The sequence below is a fragment of the Pezoporus occidentalis genome, unplaced genomic scaffold, assembly GCF_034315485.1.
Source record: "Pezoporus occidentalis ecotype Australia unplaced genomic scaffold, CSIRO_AGI_Poc_V1 ctg47, whole genome shotgun sequence".
Lineage (NCBI taxonomy): Eukaryota > Metazoa > Chordata > Aves > Psittaciformes > Psittacidae > Pezoporus > Pezoporus occidentalis.
In genome coordinates this window covers 2,478,096-2,502,481 of record NW_026915802.1, presented here as the reverse complement: position 1 = coordinate 2,502,481, position 24,386 = coordinate 2,478,096, and the positions used below count along the sequence as shown (strand labels likewise).

General features: G+C 37.3%; 1 protein-coding gene across 38 annotated transcripts in view; it reads right to left on the bottom strand.

Annotated features, from left to right (window-relative positions):
- Nucleotides 1-3,399: 3,399 nt before the first annotated feature.
- The window catches only part of NRXN3 (neurexin 3), a 1,035,236-nt gene continuing 1,014,249 nt past the window's right edge, over nt 3,400-24,386 (bottom strand). For 17 of the 38 annotated variants that reach the window (XM_062636166.1, XM_062636168.1, XM_062636173.1 and 14 more), the window contains one exon: nt 3,400-6,995. In XM_062636166.1, coding sequence (XP_062492150.1) covers nt 6,070-6,995 — 926 coding nt within the window. In that variant the 3' untranslated portion in view covers nt 3,400-6,069. Of the gene's footprint in view, nt 6,996-13,556; nt 13,815-24,386 lie in introns of those variants that run through there. The other 21 variants (XM_062636183.1, XM_062636184.1, XM_062636185.1 and 18 more) reach the window with 3 other exon arrangements.

The following is a 24,386-nucleotide window of genomic DNA, read 5'->3' as shown; positions in this document are numbered from 1 at the left end:
ACTCTTGAAATCCAAATGCTCTCTGAGTGAATTCTTCATAGCGTTCTAAAGGCTTTGCCAGTATTATTAAATATATCTCTGTTTTTTAAATTGCTGAGTAGCCTTAAATTGTGCTTTGTGGCAGGTGTACAGGCTTGTGCTTCTGTACAAGGTATGGAACCATGTGCAAATTTGTTTTTTTGATTCTGCTTTAACTGAATTTAGGGAAAAACCACACTCATACAGTCTCTATCCTAGCATGCTGAAATGGATTCCTTTCCGAGCTATCTCTTGACTCCCGCACTGAAGGCAGGTGGGTTCTGTAAAGCTTATGTAAGGGAGAGAGAGTGGAACCTTGTCCACCACTTGCCTACACCATTTGGTGCTGCGAAAGCCCAGCAATTAGCACTAGCTAATTAACTTTATGTCACTACTGCACTGAAATGGTCTCAATTTTTAAAGGTATTTATGTAGTTGATTTCCCATTTTCAATAAGAATTAGCTACCTCATACCTTTAAAATTTAAGCCCTTATCCAGTCTTATGCTTTCCAACATAATCTGTCTGTTGCATGCGTATGTTCTGTTCCTCTCCATACAATCTATGTGCCCAAATTATAAATATCAAACCCCTGCAGGTCAACCATTTATTGAAAATTTACCTTGAGAAGCACCGTATTTGCTGGTCTGTGAAAGACAACATGAACAGGCCCTCCAGACAAAGGGGGTTATCAATCAGGAACATGTGGGGAGAGACACGAGATATCACCCTGTACAACATGTATGGTCTGTATTCAATTACCAAATTGAATGAGATTCTAATTTTGTTTCTTTAACCCAACAAATATTTTTACTACAGGGAAACTTTCTCCAATAAGGAGTAAGAATCAGCCAAGACCTCACATCCCAATCTCCTGCATTTATCATGACACCCTTGGTTGCAATAGTCTGCCCTCCTTCCAGAAATATCAGGAAAAAGAGCCAGCATTTAAGCTATTCCTCACAAGTATTTTCCTGCAATAGCAGACATGGAAGCCTAGTGCTTTTATCTTTCTGACTTGTCTCAGAACTTGTAAAGAAATTACTCCTCACTGGAACTGTGCAGTAAGAAGAGATGTACTGAACAGTTTTGGGAAGAGTAGAACTAGGCATCTAAGACAGGGATCTTCAAAAGTGAAACAGTAAGTGGGATGTTGCTTACCAGTAGAAAATGATGAGAAGAGGAGCAACTGTCAAGTGCTCGTCCTTGAAAAGAGTTATATCCCTACCTTAGTGAGGTGATGAGGCAATTTTGTCTATTCCAGATTTTGTAGATACTGAAGTGAGTCCAGCAAGAGGCTTTGAAGATGAGTATAAGGAGAGGCTGAGAGAGCTGCGACTGTTCAGCCTAGAGAACAGAAGGCTTATAGGGAATCTTATTAATATGTATAAACACCTGAAAGGAGATTGCAAAGAAGAGGGAGCCACGCTCTTCTCAGTGGTAGCCAGAAAAAGGACAAAAGGGAACATGAACAAATTAAGAAATTATAAACGCCATCTAACCACAACAAAAATTGTTTTTAGTGAGGGTGGTCACACTAGAAGAGGTTGCCAGGTTGCCCAGAGACGCTGTGGAGTTTAATATGCAGATATTAAAAACCTGACTGGACAGCTACTTGCTGTAGCTGACCCTGCTTTGGGAAGGTAGTGCCTGGAGTAGATGACCTCCAGAGGTCCCTTTCAACCTCAACAATTCTATGTTGAGATAAACCAGACACACAAGAATCCCAAGCCTTTTAGGCAACAATGAAATCCCTTTTCTGACACTTTCACTCAGCTTAAGTAATAAAATGGTCATTAAGTGACAGGGAAAATGAAAAGAAGAGTGACTATAGCTAGAGGGTTACAGTAAATCAGGTTGAAATTTCTTGCTTCACATATTATTTCATAATGATATGAAGTATAACAGGTTTTGAGAAAAGCACTGAGAAAAGAAAAATGCTTTTCTCAGAACACCAACTGCTTGTGATAAGGAAATTTTCTGCAATCTTAGAAAAAGCAATTAAGTTCAGACCTAGGTCTCCCACATGCCAGCTGACTGTTCCAGTACTGGGAATATTAGGACAGTAGTAGTAGAAATATTAGGAATATTAGTTGGGAATATCATCCAGGAATTTCATAACATTGAGAGGGAAACAAGAGTGGAGTTTAGACAAGAACCTGTGGGTTTCATACTTGTGAGGATCTGTAAATTGTTAGGACATGACTCAGAAGAGAACTGAAATCAGTAAAATTAAATAACTTCACATGTACATACACATACATGTTCTTATGCACGCAAACGTGAGCAAAAACAATGTGGAAAATCAAATGCAATACCTGAACAAATTAAAATACCTGAAAAAAAGTATTGTTTATCCTGAGTCTTATTTGGTTGTAAGTGAAACCTGTGGAAAGCACCACCCAAAAGAGTGGTGGATTGTGCATTATCTTTGGTGGAAAATGAAAGGGCTGCGAAACACTCATTTGGCTGACCTCCAGATGCCTCTAAAAAGTCAAATCTTGCAGGTAGCTTGGGAACATACAGTTTGAAAAAAACCTACTACCATGAACTGAAGTTCAACTGCTAAAGACAACAGGGTGCTGGCAATTATGCATGCTGGCCAGAATCATAATGGACTGTAATGCTCAGGAGGACAACAAGGGGCAGGCAGCAGCTGTGATGGGGGTTTTTGGGAGACTCAGAGCCTGGAATGACATAAAGGCTCAGACCATTTACTTTAATTAACTAAGTCTGATCCATAGCACACAAAGTAAAAGAAGTTCCTTAGGTAGTGTGTGGAAAATCATAGATAAATTCAGAGGAACTTAGGTCCTCATATAAAATGATGAGAAGGCATTTTTGTATCAAGTGGCAAACCAAACCCTCAAAGGATTCAGCTGCTGCAGTATATCAAACATCATAGACTGCTGTCCACAGAAGAGGGTCATGGTAAGAGCTACACACTTCAAAGGGAGGCTGACATCAGGCAACACATTAGAAAGGACATATAAGTCAATGTCTTAGGTATGCTTTTATCTGAGGTCACTGAAATCCATATTCCAGGGAAATACTGTGTACACCACTGAGGTAATGGTGGGGACAAGGAGTTAGGAGTGGTGTGAGGTAGACCCCACAGTCAAGTTGAATTTATGACCCTGAAAAAGACAGAATTAAGATTCATTGGACTAATGAAAGCACATGAACAAAAGCATGAAAAAAGCACATGAAAGCAAACATGAACACGATTCTGTAATTTGATGGCTAAATACTCTTGTGGGATAGAGGATCGCTTGATAAAAGGTATCCTCCTACTACTTTTCACAGACTACTTTTCACCTGGAAAAGGGTCTGGAATTTCCCTGAAGCATTTCAGAAATAAAAACCCAGTAACATCCAAGGCTTTGGGAAGAACATTTTATTGCTAAGCATATCTTTAAACAAAATGCTAATAAGAAAAGAAGAAGAATCAAAAAGGAAGAAAAAGAAAGGGAAAAAAAGCAATAACATCACAACAACTCAAATAAAAATTCTAAAGGTTGTCCATAAAGCAACAGGGATATGGCAGAAGCCCACATACAGAAATGCACATGTTCCCAAAAACTGTCCAATAGGAACTTACACAAAGAAAGGAAAGTGTAAATCTTTGTCCCTTAACTTAAAAAAGGAAAGCAAAAAGGAAAGGAAGAAAGAAAGCTGGAAATCATTTCACAAGACTCCAAGACTCCAAGAACAGCAATCTTTTACAGACATCAAGATATAACCAACTTTGTGTAGTTTCGGCCAGTTAAATCATCTAAAATCGTGCTTTCATACCTTTTTAAAACCTGTCTTTTTTTTTTTTCTTTTTAGTATAAAAAATAAAAAAGGAAAAAAAAGCTCAACCTCACACACACACCACACACACGCACACATACTCGCACTGAAAATATTGTTAACATGAAAGCGTCTTCTCTAAATGTTTGAGAAGGCTGTTTCTTTGAATTTAAGTTCCCATGTGCGTGTGTGCATTTGATGACACTTCTTCAAAGTCAAATATTCATGCGATTTATAAACACCAGCAAGAGTAGATTTCTAAACCTAAACAGCTGATTAGTTTTCATCCATATACAGAAAAATTGTACATTTCTGATATTCCAGAGTCTCCATCCTGGTTTTTGTTTTTTACTCTCTGTCTCTCTCTCCCTCATTTGCTTATTTGCACATTATAGGCATGGCCGTCAAACTGCCTGGCTATTGTTCTGTACAGTAAGATAATCCTTTTCACAATAACTGGGAAAATTTAGAAACCAAACAAGCAAATTAAATAATAAGTTAAATAAAAACAGAAGACATTGCCAATTTAAACATAAAACAGTATATACACCATCAGGGTATCCATAAAGAAATTATACTAGCAAAAAAAAAAAAATAGTAGTAAAATATGTAAACAAAATTTCAGATTTTTGTGGTTTTTTTTTGACACAGGTAACTGTGACAAAGCTAAAACACACACTCTTCACATTTTAAGGTTTGATTTTGTTGTCTGTTTTGTTTCTACTTTGTTCTTCAAGAACATTCTCATTCCACATTAAAACCATAACAGAACTTCTATTCCAGTCGTCCCGTCAAACATACCGTGATAAATATATCTGTGTGTATATATATATTATATTATTAAATTACTTTGTCTTTATTATTTTTGTGTGTCACAGCAGCTTCATTTATTTTCTTTTATATAAAAGAGAAGGAAAAGGGAGAATAGGGCAAATGGAAAGACAGAGATGATCTGAAATGTCAAGCTACAAAATTAAAATATTACATACGAAAAACAGTTTTATGTCAAAAAAACTATGTATTTTTAATTTTTAACAAGTATTTAGCTTTTCTGACATTTATGGGTCTTGTCACAAGTTGAACTCCAGTGGTGTCTTTCTGATCTCTTTATTAAACAGATTTATTATTATTTTTTGCATGCATTGCAATCAGTCACAGAACTAGAACCCAGAGGAAGGCTCCTTTATTTTAGCAAGGTATATTCAGCTCTGAATGGTTAACCGTTTTTTAAGCATTCTATTTTGAATCTTCAAATCCCTTAACCGTAGTTTGGCTGTGCTAATGCATACTAAGTGATATTCTCAAATAAAGTCAATGGCTGATCAGAACAGACCCAAACCCATCTACTCTTCAGTTCAATTGCAAATACTGGAGCCAGATCCAAGGGAACCAGCTTTCCATGATAATTTTCTTTAGCACCACCCATCAGACACTTTCACTGTGTTGTTAACAAACAACTTACTGCAAGACAACGGATTCTAGAGACAACACAACCAGATATGCAGAGTAAACACCATGGGTAGCTTTTGAGTTCATATATGGCAATAGTCTCTCTTTATTTATTATGGATTATTTTTTGTTCTGAGATTTCTTCTCAGGTCATGTCCTGGTTCACCCTCACACTGTTCCTCTCCACCCTTCCCTCCCACAACCCTAAGAACCAAAAAACACCAAACAAAAAACAACCAAGAAACAAAACAAAACCAAAACAAAAAACCAACAGTCTCCAAAATCATTTATTCCCCTCCTCCAAACTCGAAAATTTATATGTATTCTGGACGTGGCCAGATAAGTTTGTTCAACATTTTTCTGTTGTTTAATAATCGCATTTTTTCTTTTCCCTTCTTTTTCTTTTTTTTTTTTTTTAAATAAGTAAACTGAAAAATTATCGATACAGTCAGGGATCACGAACATTGTTAGACTCACTTGGAGATATGAAACAAGTAAGCCATGAAGTCTTCTACCTTTGCAGAAAGTTCAGCGGAGGAGGAGATTTGGAGACGTCCAAGTTCACTAACAGGGCAGAGCTGTGTGTGCCACCTCCAGAATGCTAAGTGTGCTTTATAATACATTAGGGCAGAGTTTGCTGACTCCAAGCGATGACTGAGACATTAACAGTCACTGCTGAAATTTTTTTTCCCAATACTTTTTCCCACAAACGATATCTCCCAATCATCTCGTTCGCTGCAATGGTTCTGATATTTCAGTTAAATCTCATTAAGTATTTATATATTTATATATAAATAAGTATTCTTTTTTACACATAATACTCTTTGTCCTTGTTTTTCTGTTTCTTGTGGCCACTCTTTGAGCTCTGCTGCTTCTCCTTCATGATCGTGCCGTTGCTCTGGGCTGAGTTGCTGATGTAGTTCCGCGTCTCATCCACCTGATAGGACCCCTCGTCCCTGTTCCTGTACTTGTACATGGCATACAGGAGGATGAGGATGCAGAGGGCGGCAGCAGCCACTATGCCGACGACCATCCCCGTTGTGCTGCTTGACTCACGGACCACCTCTGAGGCCCCCGGAACCCGTCTGATTCCTGGCTCTGTGGGGTTTGCTGTGGGCACATTACGGAACATGGGGGAAGTGATTAGCGGGCTCTTCAGCTTTGTGCTGTCTAGCTCATAGGCAGTGGGCAACGGAAGCAAGACTATGTCAGGCTGGGGTTTGAGCTCACGGTTATTCATTTTGCCGGCTGGCAATTTGGGAACCATCCCAGTCGAGGACGAAGTTGTGGAGCGGATCAGCTCAGGGGACAAAGACGTGGTAGTAGTCCTACCAATTTCGGAGACTTTGTTAGGTCTAAAGTCCTTGGATTCCCACTTGGGTGCGTGTGCTTTGTAGCCACCTTCGAAGATTGAAGTGGAAAGACTCTTATCTGTTACCAAGGAGAAGGTGGTGTAAAAATCTTCATCATCAGTAGGGGGTAGGTTAGAGTCAAAGGTTTCCCCTGAGCCATACCCAGATATCACCAAGCCATCATCATCACAACCATCGCTGCCTTGGTCCGACAAGCAAGGTAACCCCGCCTCAGAGGTCATGGACAGGGAATCTTTGGTGGTCTCAATAATGGTGAGGAGGGGGCGAAAGGTAGGGGGAAGTGTAATGAAAGGTGCACGAGTAGCAATAGGAGGGATATCTAAAGGGTCTTCTACAAGTAGAGGGATAATTAATTCACCTCCTGGGATAGAAAAGAGAAATAAAAGAAGATTAATACATTTTAATGACAAACCACACCATTTTCAATTCATTTAACTCAAGGGCAAGACAGGATTTGGGCACTAAGGGATTTGGTTTCTTGCCCTAACTACACTACTGACACACTTTCTTGGGGATGCCCTTCATTCTTCTCTCCCACCCTGCTTTTACATCGGTAAACTGCATGTTCCATTTCCTCCCTCTTTTAGCCTATGCCATGTATGCACAATGAAATACTCTGAATTTCTTGGGACTCAAATGTTTTGTTTTTTGAAGATACTCTCAAGTGACTCTGGGAACATCAATGCTTAGTAGTGATCTTTCTTAAGCATTTGGTTAAAAGACTGTTTAATGAATCTTATTAGACTTCCATAGAGCAATGTTCTCCTACATGGTTTTTACCATACATCTTGCCAGTTTTTCTCCTCTGATTTCTTTAATTTACAATAACATTGGTATTCTTCTCTGCCATTCAAGTCTGCTCACCTTCTGTAGCAGTTTGTAAGGCCCTTCCCATTCATCCATTTCTTCTTGATTGTTTCCTTGCGTTTGAATTGTGGGAAAATTCATGCAAGACAGGGATGGAATAAGAACCAAGTACTTACTGGGGTCCATGAAGGTACAGAGCTCTACTCAATGCTTGTTCATCTCTTTTTAATCTTTCTTTACCATTCCATTCAACATTAGGGGTGTCACTTCCCTTAGATCTTTTGGGGCTACTAATGTCATATTATCTTCATCTTCAGATCTTCTTGATATTCTTTTACTATGATTCAATTAAAAATTGAGATATACTTCATTGTGATTGATGATACAACTGAATAAGGACTTGACCTAAATTAGCACTTTCCAGGACGATACAGCAGAAGTTGTCTTCATGCCTACTGTTACTTCTAGATATGCAGATAGCTGTGATCCATGCTAATTTTTCCTAAAATGATGGCTATCTGCCTACAGAGGACTAAAAATGAAGTGGACTTATGGTCTACTCTTGAAGTAGAACACAAAACTATAGCTGTAACATTTGTACATTACCACTGTATAAACTGCAACTGAAACCAGAAAATCAGTGCATCATTTCTAAGATTTGGTTTCTGAGCAGCAATATTTCTGCTTTTTGGGTAGTAGTCCTGTTTTGTCTACATACTGTAATATGACTGTACTTCTACTTTTGAGCTTATGGCTAATTAACACTTCACTGTTTCGTTCTGATGTGGAGGCATAATTAATTTATCTAATTAATTTAGTTCAGATTATACAGTTGTCCGCTGACATACAGGTGGCCAACACTTTTTTAGAATGAGTCATATTGCTTTTGAAAATTTGTGCATGAATTCTCCCTTGTAGTTTTTCTTTGGGTATCCACTTAAGTTAGCTGCTTGAAATATAAGTTGAAGAGTTCATCTGACACCATGAGTAGTCATCTAGATTTGTTGGAAGGAGTGCAACTCAGTAAGAACTATTTTTAATGCATGGGAAATTTTTATTTATACTCACCATTGCGTAAGGAAAAATATGCAAAAGGTATTTTAGCTTCTAAAGAAATCATCCTGGCTTTTTCTTATGTATTAATAACTGCTAATGAACAGTTCAGTATTGTTATAATGCTGAATGGCATCAGGGTCTAAATTTTGCTCTCTCCTATGTACACTACATATTGCATGCACTGTTCCCCATTGGATACTGTCAGTAATATCCGTGGAAGTTCTATAAAGAATATGGTCTAAAATCATAATCCCTTCTAAATATATTTGGAGAGCAGTATATTTGAACAAATTACATATTGAATTTAGCTATATACTGAAAAAGATACTTTTCAGTTCGATTAAATCTGAATAGCTGAACTAGTAATATGGCTTATACTTATCCTTAATGAGAAACTAAGTGGTGACACAATTTAATCAAGTGAAACAGTCAGATTCCTCTCAGAGGTACCAGGGTAGAAATTAGGCCACAATAAGAATGTGGTACTTTGCATATTTTCATGCAAAGCCAGTTGTAAGCCAAGACATAAAGTGCCAATTTTAATATGTTGTTTAGTTTTCCAAGCTTCCTCAGCATGTTCATACTACTTTTTTGTTACTGGATAGAGGATGAAGAAATAACTACCACATGTGTAAAATAATGCCAATCTCTTAAAACTAAGTATCTTAAAAAAAAATGAAATATGTAAAAAGCAGAAAATGTAGTCTGTCAAATGGCTACATGGCATTTTGTGCTTTTGCCTCTGAACTCCATGCAATGCAGAAACTAGAGCATGTAATATGATTTATACATAACCAAAAGCCCCATCTATAGCTAGAGGAGGGCATCTGTAATCTATTCAAACAGGTGGTCTCAGGATAAACTTGGAGTATGCCTCAGAGGGAAAGATAATCTGTTAGTTTGGTTAAAAATGACTAAAAATATAACATTTAAGCGTTGCATTACATCAAATTGCCTGAGTGGGGAATTTAAGTGCCAGAAAATCAGGGATATACAGCCCCTTTAATGATTTTTTAAGATCAGTGCTGTGCTATTAAAAAGTAGTATTCATCTGTAATTTTCATTCACCATCTGTGACACCCAATTAGAAAAAAAATCAGTTTGGCAGCTTTTAATTGCTTATCTAGAGCTTTGAAGTGCCTTTGTTCTTAAAATCTATAATATTGGCACATAGCATCAGTATGCAGTTGATCTGCCAAACAGTGGGACAATATTTTGGGCAGTTTTCATCCAAAGATAAATTCTTTTGGTCATATAAATAATTAATTTTCTTGAAGGAATCAGAAGTATCTTGTGTTTAATATGAAGATCCTTCTTTTGCCCCATGAACTCTTGCCTTTAAAACAAGATCATAGTTCTACAGTTTCTGTTACACTTCAGGAGTTGAGCCAAGGATCAAGACTACTGCAGCTATAAAAATGATCATGGTCTTCCCGAAATTTTAATAGAAGTTGATAGAGTTGCTATGGTAAGTGAGGTTTCACATAAATGATGGACAGTGGGTTGGGTGCTTTTTGATTCCAGCAAGTCTGTTGGATGGAAGACAACAGGACAGAATCAGGAATGAGTTTTACAAAGCTTTAATCTCATAATGCATGTGAGAAGAGAAATAACTTTCACACCAGGAAGATGGGATTAACCTTGATTCCCTATATGATTATTTAATCTCATCTCTAGCTTTATTCAAATTGTTCAATGATCCATATTATGTTATTCAGATGAGACTTACATTTTATTTGTGGAAGATATGGGCTGTTTCCTGGTAGTTACAGGTTTCTTCCTGCCTTTCTTATGCTGGCTGTTAAACATCAGTTAACGGCTTTCACTGGTACGCTGCAAGTTCAGGATTACTTTAGCAATCCAAAGATTTCACAAGGATTTTCCAGGTTGATTTTTCACCTACTCGATGCTTTCTCTTCTAGGTAGCAAATAGATGTTTCCCAAACAGAAATATGGTTTTTAAAAAGCTTCTGCTGACAACACAATGCCAAAGAATTAAACAAAAGGGAAACAGTTAAATGGTTTCCTCTGCAATTGCAAAATTAGTTTGCCCATCAATGGGTACTTGCAAAAAAATTACTGAACAGCAAACTGGAACTAGCACTGAGAGAATGGAGTTTTGTGAGGTGTGAAACCTTGTACAGAGCAGGCCAGTGCTCTGCTTGGCCTTCTCATTCCATGAAGTAAACGCAGGGCACATATATTCCTTAAAAGTTAGCCTTTAAATCTAGCACATATACTATTTTCAAGAAGTTGCGCTTTTCTATAAACTACAAGATCATTGGGGATATAAAAGGTCTACTGTAGCCTTGGAGCTGCCCTGCTTTTTGCTTTATGAGCTTATTTATAGCTATATAAGTCATACCTCTGGGTCTGATCTCCGGTAGGAGTTCTCTGCCACTAGAAAAAACAGCATGTTAAAAATTTAATAAAAGCCTTATGAACTGTGAGGACGTTGTCGGTGACTCATCAATTCAGAGGGCAACAAAAAAAAAAGAAAACAAAAAAGATTAACACCCCCCCCCCCCCCAGTCCAAACAACCTGAAAAGCTAGCAGCTGTTGGCTTTCATCTTTGGAGCCACAACTACTTCATTGGAGTCTCAGGCATCAAACTGATACAGGACAAAAGGCACACAACAGTGAAGCCTGAAAGTTCTACTGATGATTATAAGGGACACTCCCTTATCGTGTCTCTCTTCTCCAGCTGTAGTTGAAAAGCTTTTAAATGCCAACCACAAAGTCTGCAGGACACATCCATTTCTGTAGGCATGTGAAATTCTGCATCCAAAGTTTGTCACTTTTGTTTTATTCTTATGTTGTTCCTCTGAAGTTTGACTCTACTTCCAGTATGAAATACTTGCCACAGAAAATTCCTTACCTTTTTCCCCTCTGTACCAACTCAATAATTCCTTATTAAATGACTGAGTTCATAAATTTCAGTCTAATGGTGTTTTAGTTAATTCTCCTTTAGTCCTCTGAGGATAAAAAGGGGAAATTATTCAGAACATAGTCCCAGATTCACAGGGAAGTTGATGATATCATGAAACCTAGTAGATGAACATTCTTAATATTCTTTTACTCTTTGCACTCTGCTTTAACTGCAATTGACAGTCAGTACTATGGAGGAAAAATTATTTCCACAATGGAATAGTGCAACTTTTCTTCTCAAATACTTCCTTTTCCTTTCAGAGAATATAAAGTTCTCAAAGTGATTATATAAAACTGTATGTCTTCTGGTGGAGTTGGTTGCAAAGCATTTCGTAAGCCCCACAGACTGTATTAAAAGATATTATTTATTGCAGTCCTCCCTAATACATGGCTCATGAACAACAGGAAGGTACAGAGTTTGATAGGTCATGAATCCCATGTTAATGCTGGACTGTGTTTTACTGATGCAAATTCTTGATCATCATCTTCATGCAGTTTCAGTGAAACGGACATGAATAGCTTCCAGAGAGGACCTAACATCTTGTCTGCAGTCAGGATGCTAGAGCAAACCCAAGTATTTCGGTGCCTAGACACTAAGCTTTTCTAAATCAATTGAAATATGCCCTCGTCCACCTTCCATCATTATCTTAAACTTACTGCTTCCTACTCAGCACAATTTTTTGTTCTGCTTCCAGAATCAGTTTTTCAAAGGACCTGAGCACAGCACAGCACTACCATGTAGGAATACCTACTGAGCACAGCACTGCTATGTAGGAATAGTGAAAAAATATGTGCTTGTAAGGAAGTACAGCTTTTTCTTACTTTTAGTTATTGCTTTTTAAAGAATTTAATCCAAATCTCTTTTGAAGCAAGGAAATTTTAGCTGTTCAGGATGTGAGTTTCAGTAGGAAAGTGTCTGACAAATATACCATTTGTGGATGATTTTACCAAGTCTGATGCTAGTCATAACATGATAGGTGCATTTACCTGGCAAGAGTACACTTGAGAGTATCATTTAGACTGGACATCAGGCAGATAGTCAGCAATGAAGAAAACTGATAGAAATAAAATACTTTTATGGGAATAAAGTCAGACTGATGTAGAGCTGCAGTAGGAAGACCCTGAAAGCTACCAAAATGCTAAAGAAGTCTAATTGTTTTTTATTTAACATGAAGGCTACACCACCAGGCTACATACAATTTAAGTAGCTTGAAAGAAAGTAGCATTGCTGGTGACTCATTTTGGGAAGCGGAAAGAGGAAAGAAAGCTCTACAGAGGGACCAAGAAAGAGTAGGAGCAAACACCACAGGTTTCTTCACCCCCTCCTGTGCACATTACAATTTGGTAATCGACAATATACAAAGAGCGCATAACATAAAGGCAAATACAAACTGATTAAAAATAAATAAATGAACTTCTACGTTTTTCTTAAAACAAAACCATATACTAGAAAAGAAAAATGCCACAGCAACAAGGTCAGAAAAAGGAAAAAACATAACAAGTCATTCACTTTATCAGCAAAAGAAAGATAAAAACTTATAAGAACTGAAAAAAAAGATGAAAAAAACATTATTTCCATTTTTTAAAAAAGTAATCAAAAATACATAAAAATATTTAGAAAGCATACCACATTGATTTCATAACAGTCAACTTACATCAACAAATTGCCCGCATGTTTTTTGGCATGAAAGGAAAAATTTACAAAAGAAAGTTGTGTAAGAATGCTCTTGGACAAGTAGCATTGCCACATTCTTGTAACTTGCTTTTTTTCATTGTTGTTTCTTAAAAACTTTTTTAGCAAAATGTCTATTATTTCTTTTTTAATATAATTGTTTTACAACAAAGGGTGATACAGGGAGGCAACAACACATACATCCACACCACATAACATGAAAAGAAAAAAATCTTGCACCTTAACAAATTTGAACTTTTTTTTTTCTGCTGTTTTTGGTTGTATTTTTTTTTTATCTTATGTAAAGTTATTAGCATATTACAGTTGAAAAATCCTGTACATTTTATAGAATTTACTTTTGCTTGTTTGCATATCTACATATATAATGTTTTTTGAAAAGCAAAGTTTGTTGCTTTTTTGCCTTTTTGGTCAATTTGATATATATTTTTTTAAACATTTTCTTTTTTTCTACAATTTTTGTGTGTGTGTGTTTTAAGGAATGGATGACTGCACATAACATTTTAACAATGCTAAAGAAAGGGGTGGTGGAGGGGAACTTACTGGAAGAAAAAATGTCTAGGGTGGATGGAGTGGGATTGTAAAAATCTATGAGTGTACTACACAGGAGATGAAGATGATGGGAGTGAATGTGTAAGTCAGTTGCCATGTCCATGTAAGGGCGGTACGGAGTGATCTAGCAGCATTAGAGCTTCTGGCTGTAAGGAAGGGATGGGCAATATACAAAAACAAATGAGCATATTCATGCCCATCAACAAAAAGAAAGAACAGAACTCTAACATTGACAATCTCACAAACCCTAAGCTGCAACTTCTTCAACATGCAAGTTACAAAAAATTAATAATTATAGTATTAATATGTACATTTTCATTAAAGGTTCTCAAATTATAAAAACAGTTAAAACTTTTCCCTACTAAAAATAGCAATAAAATACATAAATGAATAATAATAATAATAATAATAGAGTAAAACAAAAAACAAGGAAACTAGTTTTATGCATTGGAACAAGAACAACTTCATCTGTAGCTACCCACAGCCTCCTTCTTCTAATCATTTTTCTGAAGTCCATCAAATTGATATCAGTACGCTCAATAATTTGAGACAATCATTCCTTGAGCAAATCACTCTTTTGAATGTAATGACTGTGTGGCACACCCCTTCGCCACTCTCAAATTAGATAGCTTTTATATTCAGACTCTCTGGAGAATCTAAAAAACACAGCTGTAGGATTCTGCCAGTGAAGTAGTTCCTTATTTAAAGAGGGAAATAGAGGGAGAAATTGCAGAAAACAATTCATAACTCTTTTGTTTTGTTTGTCTTTTTTCATTATTAGATTGGAACAAACCAAATTTCTAAGATATAAATTCAACCATTGAAAATAAATACACCAAAATATAACTATGTAGAGATATACTAAAAAAAAAAGCAAAAAATGAAAAAGAGCACATAGTTCCCAGGAGGAAGGGAGGTAAATAACAATTGTGGGGTTTTAAAATTTTATTTTAAAAGAAAAAAATTATTCCACACACTTTTAAAGATGAACAAACCAGATGCACACAGTGAAAGGAGCAGACAAAGCAGTCCAGGGACACTTTCACAATTTGGATATTTTTTTTGTTAAAAATCAGATTCTCTTCCCTTCCCTCCCACTCCCATTTAAATGCGTGTTCAATTGTTGGCCAAAAATCCCACCACCCTCCAGTGTTGCTTTTTTTTTTAATAGATCTTTTTTTCAAATCACTTATTTTTAAAATAAACATGGAGAGTTAAAAAAAAAAAGGACATGAAGTCTGGATGTACGTCATAAATAGACATAGAAAAAGATAGAAGAAATTGGCTGAGATCGACAAATGGGTTATATAATAGCTTAATTTTACTGTAGGATGTTAATAATAATGCATGCTTAAAGTAAGTTGCATTTAGGGAAAGTAGAAAAACAAAACAGCAAGCAAGGGCTTGGGGGGTGGGCAGGCGGGGCAGGGGAGAGAGGGAGAAGGGAGCAGGGGTGTAACATCCATGCCTTTCCAAAAAGGGCAAAGCACATTCCAGCAGGTTCTCTGCATTTCTGGGAGAGGTCAGAAAGGGAAAAGGGTGAGGAGAAATAGTAAGCTATACTAGGACACCCTGACTATGACATTGTGTACGGATGAAACACTCAGAACTCCAGACTCCAGCCCTTATTCTGGCTCTAACTCACCAGGCTATTCATGAAATAAGTGGCATTTATTTTTCTGCATAGTCAGACTGGACTAACTCCTGCAAGCGCTTAACTGAATATTTTTTTTAAGTTGCGAGCAGTTATTCAGGTGTGCTATCCATGATTAGTGCTGGGGGTTCCCCCCAGTATTTGGTACTAAGGCTGTATGATCTTGAATAGGCAAACCTGCCACTGCTAGCATTAAGACTGAGACTAGTTTATTCTATGCTACAAAAGGATTTAAAGTTCAAGAAGATATTACTAATCAATTCTATGTGACTCTTTAGTAAAACTGGATCCCAAACACTTTATTTTCTAGAGGGGTCATTGGTTTCCTCTGAATTCCCTAGGCAACACATATGATGTCCATATTTTTATTGTATAAAGACCGTCACCCCGACACCAGGATCCTTCTAGAAGGAACTTGGGACCTTGGCAAAACAGTCTATTCTGTCTGATGTTTTAGGAGAGGGTAAATAATACATATAAAGCTTTGGACCCTGTCCATGACGAATCTCTCCAGGAGATGGCAAAAGTAGGATGTAAGAGCTTTATGTACCCTAGCTTTCCAGCAAGATCATTTAATAAACCATTATAAAGGTCATGCTATCACCAATTAGTGAAAGTGGCTATCTAGAGCTTGAATTTCTAGGAAGAATGGGGCTATCCACCCTGTAGATGTAGCCAGGGATACGTTTGTATAACTACAATAACAGATAAAATGTTTTGGTACTTACTAACATGAGGAACAGTAGCACCTCTAAAGCCACTCAGAGATCAGTATTAGTTCTAGGGAATGTCAAATAAGCATAAACCCCACAAAAAATAAAGTAGCCCATACTTTTTTTAGATGCTTTTCCTGGAAAGTAGTTCTGAGAGGAGTTAGATGAGAAGACTCAACTCCTGTCTCAGAAGTGATTAGGTTGCACTGAATACCAGTACAGTCCATCTGTAGCTGGAATGTACCATGCCTTTGCTGGAAGACTGCGTTGTACCTATCTCCTACAACTGTTTGGAAAACATGTTAGGAAAGGAGGAGGTCCAACCAAAGAAGCGGAAACCTGGTCAGGGTAATCTCAGGGACAGAACATGCAGGTTGCAGGAAGGAAAACATTGGAAATACGTAATGCTGAACACAGGAAATTTTGGGGATTCATTTGTGGATCAGAAAAAAATTGCTAGGAATACAAAAAAAAAAAAGACAGAAATGATGCCTTTGTAGTCCTCTGTGGAGGGTTTTATTCAGCAAGGTTTCAAGGCTAGTGTCCCTGGACACCACACCCTACCAGGATTCTGAGCCTCTGGTTTAATTGTACTTAGGGAGTTTCACAAAGAGGCATTTAAGCTTTGAATTTTAATCAGTATTTGTCATGACTTGCAGCTGGATTTTCAGAGTAGTGAAATATTCCCCTTCAGCACATTAGAATTGAGCGCCTTCCCTTTGATGCAGAACAGTCTGTAAGGCATGGGTCAGGTTGCCAACTGCGCAGTCTATGTCAGGCCACTCCAGCAAAATACTTAACACCCTATTTGATGGTAAATGCCTCACTCATTGCATGAGGGTCTGGAACAGTCTTTTGCTGCCTGAAAGACCAAAAAAACTAAAAAACCACAGCTGGAGCCAGGGACACTTAAAGAGATGACAACATTTTGTAAAGGAAGTTAGAGTTACAAGAGGATTTGAAGGGCGCTAAGCAACTTCATTTACTTGGTCAGTACAGAGGTGCTTGAACAGAAGCAGAGTTCCTTGGAAAATATGAGTCCAGCAATTTCTGCTAAGGCTAGAAAATCTTCTGCAGTTTTTTTAAAAAAATCTGTTAATAGACAAAACTAGATGTCCTAATTTGAAAATTGGATCCAAAGTGTTTCCCCATGAAGCTACAAAGACAGTGTTTTATTACTTAACATTTAGGAAATTATTCCTCAGAAGAGCAAAAATAACCATTAGTAAAACCATACCAAAGTATAACCATTGCACCCTTTTATTTTTATTTTCAAAAACTTCAATTAGATAGAAGAACTGGGAATAGAAGCTTACAAGATTCAAACAAGATTCTTGTTTGAAGGATTAATAGCCAACTTTTTCAAATTAAAAAAAAACACATTTTAAAAGGGAGCCAAAAAGCCACCTGCTCAGCAGCTAAAATTATGAAGTTGTATTTTCTCATTTTTTGTTTTCAACTTGCATTTTATAATGTTGTTGGTGAAGATAATGCATATTTCTGCATGTGTTAAAGAGCAAGATGATAGATGGCAACTTCTGATCTAGGCCTACATTACTGTCCCCACATTCATGCTAACCTCTGGAACTTCCATGTCTTCTACCACTCTAGTCCTCAGGCTCCATTAACCTGACAATTTCTTTCTTCCCTAACACACTGAACCCCACATTATTTGAGTTCTCTGCACTCCAACACAACTCTAGCAATGTATCTCATTATTAACCAGCTGTACCAGCTGCTTCTTCTGACTTAGTGGTCCAGCTATACACTTGATGCACTTCAGATGTCCAAGATTCCCTGCTGGCCTGATCCTGCATTCCTACTTATTTATTTTTCTTTCTGTATTTCTTTGCGCCATAGTTGCGAAACAAGAATGAAGTCAGGAAAATTTCTTTTTTTTGTTGTGTTAGTTTTTTTTTCCCCTATTTTATTGCACTTTGATGTAATTAGAATGGGACCCAAGACTTTCAGTGCTAAAAGGAAGCATGCGTTTTACCATTGCACAATCTGGGTTCCCTAACTGCTGTTACTTTTCTAAGTTTACTTTATATATCAGGCAGCACCCTTTTAGAGTCATTTAAGGCCATACGCATTGGACAAGGATACTACTGGCACATAACTTCTAAGCAGCTGATACTACCAAAATGCCAGTGAAAAGAAACAAATGGAGAATTTCCAGTGGACTGGAAAGTGCTCATTTTTCTGTAAAAAGTTTACCTACAAATAGGGAAAAAAGGTATTGTTAGCTATGCATCTGCTTTTAGCTTCAAGATGTGTTGGCAGCATTTTTTCCTCTGGCTAGAATATTTTAGTAGCAGAAATATATGTTAAATAGATAAAAGAGGAAAAACGTCCTGCAAAAATCTCCACTTCAGGCATATACCTGTACACCAAGAAAGAGAAGAATCTTCCCAATCCTTCCCAGTGATTTCACCATTAAATACAGACACAAACACAGACTTAGAGACTTTGCTCTCTCCCTCCCTCTAAAACTGGCTAAGTTAACTTCATGGCTGTTAAAAAGTTAGTCAATTTACCTTTTCTTGATATAAATGCTATATGCTAGAAATGCTAGATCCAGGAAGAAATCCTCCTAAGAACTATCAATGCAGCATGGCTTTTGTGACTGTCCACAACTTAATCATTTTCTGGAATATGGAGAAAATGGGAGAAAATTAGCAGAAGGAAGGGGAGATTGTTCCAGAGGATGGAGTCCCCAGAAAGAGAAGGCAGGTGATGGATTCTGACAAGAATGTGGGAAACTTAGTATTTCTAGATGGTCTTTCCTGCTTGTAGTAGCTCCCAAGACAACCTGTTCATTCTTGCATGCTTTCAACCTTTCTCAGCAGTATTTTTCAGACATCCAGCCAAATGAATGCTTAGCAGAGCACAAATAACAAATAGCTTATAGATTAATAGGAGTAAAATACTAATCTTCAAGGAACTCCCCCCATTCCTACCCCCAAGTCAGAATAAAAATCTGTTCTATTTGGTTAGCTGGTCCACTACAAAAAACAGAGAGAAAGCAATAGCCGAAGAAGATATTTTTTTTTTTATATTACTTTTCTTGCACCAGCTGTTTGTACTGGGAAAAAGCTCTTTCATTCTAAGCCTACAGGCACATTTGAAGCTCAGAAATAGAAAAGCTAATCTATAGCAAGAATGTCTACATGAGGACCACTGACAAAGTCCCATATGCCATCCTGTTTGTTTTTGTGTGTAAGAATTAATTAATTGGACTTCCTTATAGCGATGAACTAGAAAATTATCAAATATAAAAGCACATTTACAGATTTCAGAGCTAAGGAAATCATAGGGGTAAACCACGATGGCTCTCTGAAGCAAAGAATTTTTCAGGTGTTTGCCATATGCTATTATCATTTCACATTCCTCCAAATCAAAGAGTATTTTGATGCTTCCAGTGCTAAGCAACCCATTCAATATCATTGGCCTAAAAGTACTTCTCATGCATCTCTGCTCAACCATCTCTCTCCTAGGAGAAGGATCTGATATGTTTTTTTTGAGAGTGAAGACTGACATTTGCAGTCAGCCCAGCACAGGCTTTTTTTATGTAAAGCTTAAACTTAATCCTAAAAGTCAGTCACATGGGAAGAAGTCTTTCTGAATCCTGAGGGATTTTACAACCACAAATCAGATCTTCATACTGACAAACTCAGTAGCAGAACTCCATCCAATAATTTGAATGGGAGCAGGGATAGTTTACTGCCCTCAGTCTAAACCCATGTAGCAAATGCTTCCTGCCAACTTATGGTATACTAAAATGCACTTGAATTTTTGCTTATCCTCAAACAAAGAACAGCAAGGGTATCTGAAGTGTCTCCGAGTTTTTTCAGTGTATACTGCTATGAAGCAGCCAGGGAAAAATACGTGTCATCAGCTTGTCCAAATGCTAGTGAATACCTCATGACTACCAAATCCATTCTTTGTAGTTGTATTTGAAGAAAACTTATACTGTCATACTGTTTAATATTAATTTTTTAGACTGCACCCAGGAAACACATCAAGGTAACCCTCAAATATGCTGTCTAAGGGATCACAAGCCACTTACGTATATGAAACTTATGTCTTAGAAAACTTACTGAGGGTAAGTTCATGGGAAAATTGAAGAATTTAGGAAATACTTAGACTCAAGACTGATTTGAATGTCCAGATCCTAACAGACACCTGCAATGTGTGTCTAAATAAGGAGGGTATGCCATACTGAGATACTTGATAGAAATACTGCCTACTTGGCTGGCATATAAGGTGCAGCTAAATCATAACCACATGAAAATCTGGATACTTCACAAATGCTGTTTTGTACCTAACCTTACTGTTAACTCCACGTTATCCTCTGTGGGAGTTGTACACCCAAGTTAATATGCATAACAGTTATTCCTATGATCTCTTCCACTCATATGTAATTACTCATAAATATATTTTCATATTGGATTCTTCAAGAGTTCAATTCTGGTGAACTTCAGAAGTAGATGGGACCCATTTGCAGTGCAGATTTTTAATCACTTGCATGCTAGGCTACACTTGCCATTTTTTAAAGATCCTACAAAGTAATTTAATTCATCCCTCAGCTAGCATAAGCACATTACATTCTCAAAGCCTGTAGCTAGTCCAGCTGCAGGTGACTCAGTGAATGGAACTTCCTCCCTTGCTTTGTGAGAGCAGAATCCAAAGCATAGTAGATTCACTGTCAAAAGGTTTCTTTTGCAAAGAACTTAAACTTTTCTGATGGCATAGTGATCCTAGTTCTGCCCTCAATAATCCGTAGTATTTTCTGTTCCTCTTCCAGACATAAATCAGTGCTGGGAAGAACCTGCATTGGCAGATGGTGTCAAGAGGGGGCTGCTGTGTTTTTATCTTGGAACTGTAAACAGAAAAAAAGCAAATCAAAACCACACAAACAAATTTGTTGTCCACTTCTTGGATGGCTGAATAATACAGGATCATCCCAGGCATTATTTATCTTTCTGGAAGACATTCAAGATCTAAAGCATTCCACTTTATGATTTTATCGTAATGTTACTCTTCTTTGGGTTTTGAATGTCAAAGTATGTGCTAGGTGCTATGGATTAATTTGGAATAATGTTATTCCCATATCAAAACCGAAAGAAAACAAGCTAAAAAAAAAAGAAAGTTTCCACAGTGAAGTTAAATGCTGACAGTGCAAAATGCTACTTGGGATTTAACTAGCCTGGACAGAACCCTGAAGAATGCAGAGAAAAATACCTCAGTACCAGCAGCAGCAGTTAAAATGAATTAGACAGGAGTTAATAGAAATTTTTTGTCTGCATCTTTCCTCATGCTACAAGTCTTTGGGATTTCAGAATTGAGGACAAGCCCTTCAGACTCCTTCTCAGCCAAGAACAAGTCAAAATATTCCTCAGAATCAATACAAGGGTTGTCTCACAACCATACTGAAAAGTATAGGCCAAGTTCCCCACCAGCAAACTGAGCTGTTGTTTGGCATTCTAGGGCTTTGTTTAATACCTGGTTAACTGTAGAGGGAAAATGTTATATAAGAGGCTTACTAATGAGAAGATCACTACCATGCAGACTGCTAATAAGTTCTACCACATCACCATTGGGAAGTGGCAGAAAGTCTTCAGTAGAAATCCTGATATTGAGTAAACGTAAATAAATGTAGCCACAACTCTTCCTCTGAAAAGGAAAAAAAGGAATGCCAATTTTTTTTCAGCAGTATGTTAGGTGGTGTTCTGTCACACCAGTTCAGAGAATATGATATGCTCTTTCATTTTGAGTGTACTAATGTTTAAATGCACCAGATTCCCCTTGAGACCTCAAACAGAGATATTTGGAGACAGAATGGTAATGACTATTAATCCGTGCTTTGATGTTAATTCTCCTACGAGGCAGCACTTGTAACTGCATCAGAAATACAATAGAACCACTAATGTATGATCTAGCTCTGAAGCACTGTGGGGGAGCCCTTTGTATAGGAGCTTTCAACGTGTGAGCTTGTTCTTGTCTATCATTTGGAAAAGGCAAGAGAGGATAGTGCCATGATTCAAGCATTTTGGGATGGATTTTTGGCAGGACTTTTTGTTTGCTTGTTTTTATGGGCAAATTTAATACTAGCTGGGAAGTGCAGAAGCATAGAGAGAGGAGACTGTTTTTTGTAGATTTCCTTTTGAAAGTTCAGGATTACAGCTGTGAAAGGCTGCTGCAGGCAAGTTTGAATCCTCTTTTTCAACATACTGAATGACTGGAATAAACTCTACTGTGATTCAGAAGCCAAAGCTTTGAGCTGTTTATCAGAGGTTGCATTATAGCAAGAAAGTGGCTGGAAAGGGTATTTGCTCTGTTTTCATAACAGATTGGATTAGAAGAGGAATACATCTCATTCCAAAACTTAACCTACTTTAATATCAACGATACTAATATCTGGTGCCCTCAACATAAGAAGGAGCTGTTAAAGCAGGTCCAGAGAAGGGCCACCAAGACGATCAGAGAGCTGGAGCACCTCTTCTATGTAGACAGTCTAAGAGTGTTGGGCTTGTTCAGCCTAGAGAAGAGAAGTCTCAGGGGAAATCTTACAGCAGACTTCCAGTACCTAAAGGAGGCCTACCAGAAAGCTGGAGGGGCTTTTGACAAGGGCATTTAGTGATAGGACAAGGGGGAATGGCTTTAGAAGTAGAGGAGACTTAGATTAGATGTTAGGAAGAAAATCACTACGAGAGTGATGAGGCACTGGAAATTTTGCCCAGAGAAGTTGTGGATGCTCCATTCCTGGCAGTGTTCAAGGCCAGGCTGTATGGGGCTTTGGGCAACCTGGTCTAGTGGAAGATGTCTCTGCCCATGGCAGAGGTGTTGAAATGGTCTTTAGATGATCTTTAATGTCCCTTCCAAACCATACGATGGTTCTACAAGTCTATAATAATAATACTTGGGTGTATTTCAGAAGCACAGGTAAAGAGAGTATGTCCTTGAACAAAGGTGATGAGCTGGAAACGAGAATTCTTCAGGTCATTCAGATTTAGGGACTTTCTGAAGAAAAATTCAGGATGACTGACATCTGCTACTAATTAATGCTGTTTATCTAATTGGTAAACTAGGTGGCCTTGGTATCCTTTTGCCCTTATCTTCACACCATGATAAGATAATATATATCTCACTATCACAAATGCTTTTCTTTTTTTTTTTAAACACAGTTAATATTCATAGACCAGGGCAGGTCAGATTGCTGCGGAATCACTGAAAAGATATATAGTCATGCATATGTTTTCCATATGACTTCTTACTGTATTACCTGAAATATTTGTATTTACATTTTAGGGTTATTGTTAGAAAATTAGCTAAAAGATGACTCTGCAAAGCTATTACCCACCATATCTGAGTTTATGGTTTATTAATTTACAGGAGCACAACAATCATGAATACCTGTGAAATGGCAGTTAACTGCAGATCAAGTCTAATAGGATGGAAAGTTAATTAAAAAAAGCTTAAAAAAAATCTTATCATATTAGGCTTTCCTCTGCTATGAAGTAAGATTTTATATGGTTAGATTTTAATAGGAAAGTCTATTACTTTCTCATAGACTTTAGTTTCCTTTATCTGTATGAGCCAAAAAATTTTCTCATGCAGAATTTTTTTTAATGAATTCATTATTTCTATTCATATTCTTATTCTAATTGATGGTCTTACACATAATCAAAACAGCGACAGAACTGGAATTATGTTAAAGAACAAACACTTTATTTGGGTAATTCTGCTACTGGCAAAAATTGCAGCTTTATAATTTGTGAATGAATTAAAAAGGTGTTCAAATTTTAAATTTAGTGCTCTGGGATTTACTGGTTTATGAGGGTATTAATGAACAGCACTGTTCTGAAGCTAGAAGAAAAGGTTCATCTTCAAAAGACTCATAAACACTTGAGCCAATCTGCATACTTCCTTGCCTTTTGCAAAAGGACACTAAACATAGACAGACACATAGACCAACATTAAGCGGGAGAAGAACTGGTAGATTTTCTTGTTATTCCCAGTACTTAAACAATCCATGCTAGTCTTTCATGATAAATTTAAGTGTGTAATGAAAAGTGGCTTCTTTTCACAGCCTTCCTTGGCACTGAGTTATCTGTCAAAATGGAAGCATGTCAGAAGCCAGATTATCAACTCTTGATTTCTACTACATGTTACACAGGTAAATGCAAAGGACACTCTCCTCCCCAACTTCTAATCATTTCAGGTGCCTCACTCTTGGATATGGGAGTGCTCTGTTTTCAGAAGTTTGTCTTTTCTTATTTATTGATTAGTGAATCCATAGAAGACATTTGAATAATTACATTAGATGTAAGCTGCCATTGCTGCATTAT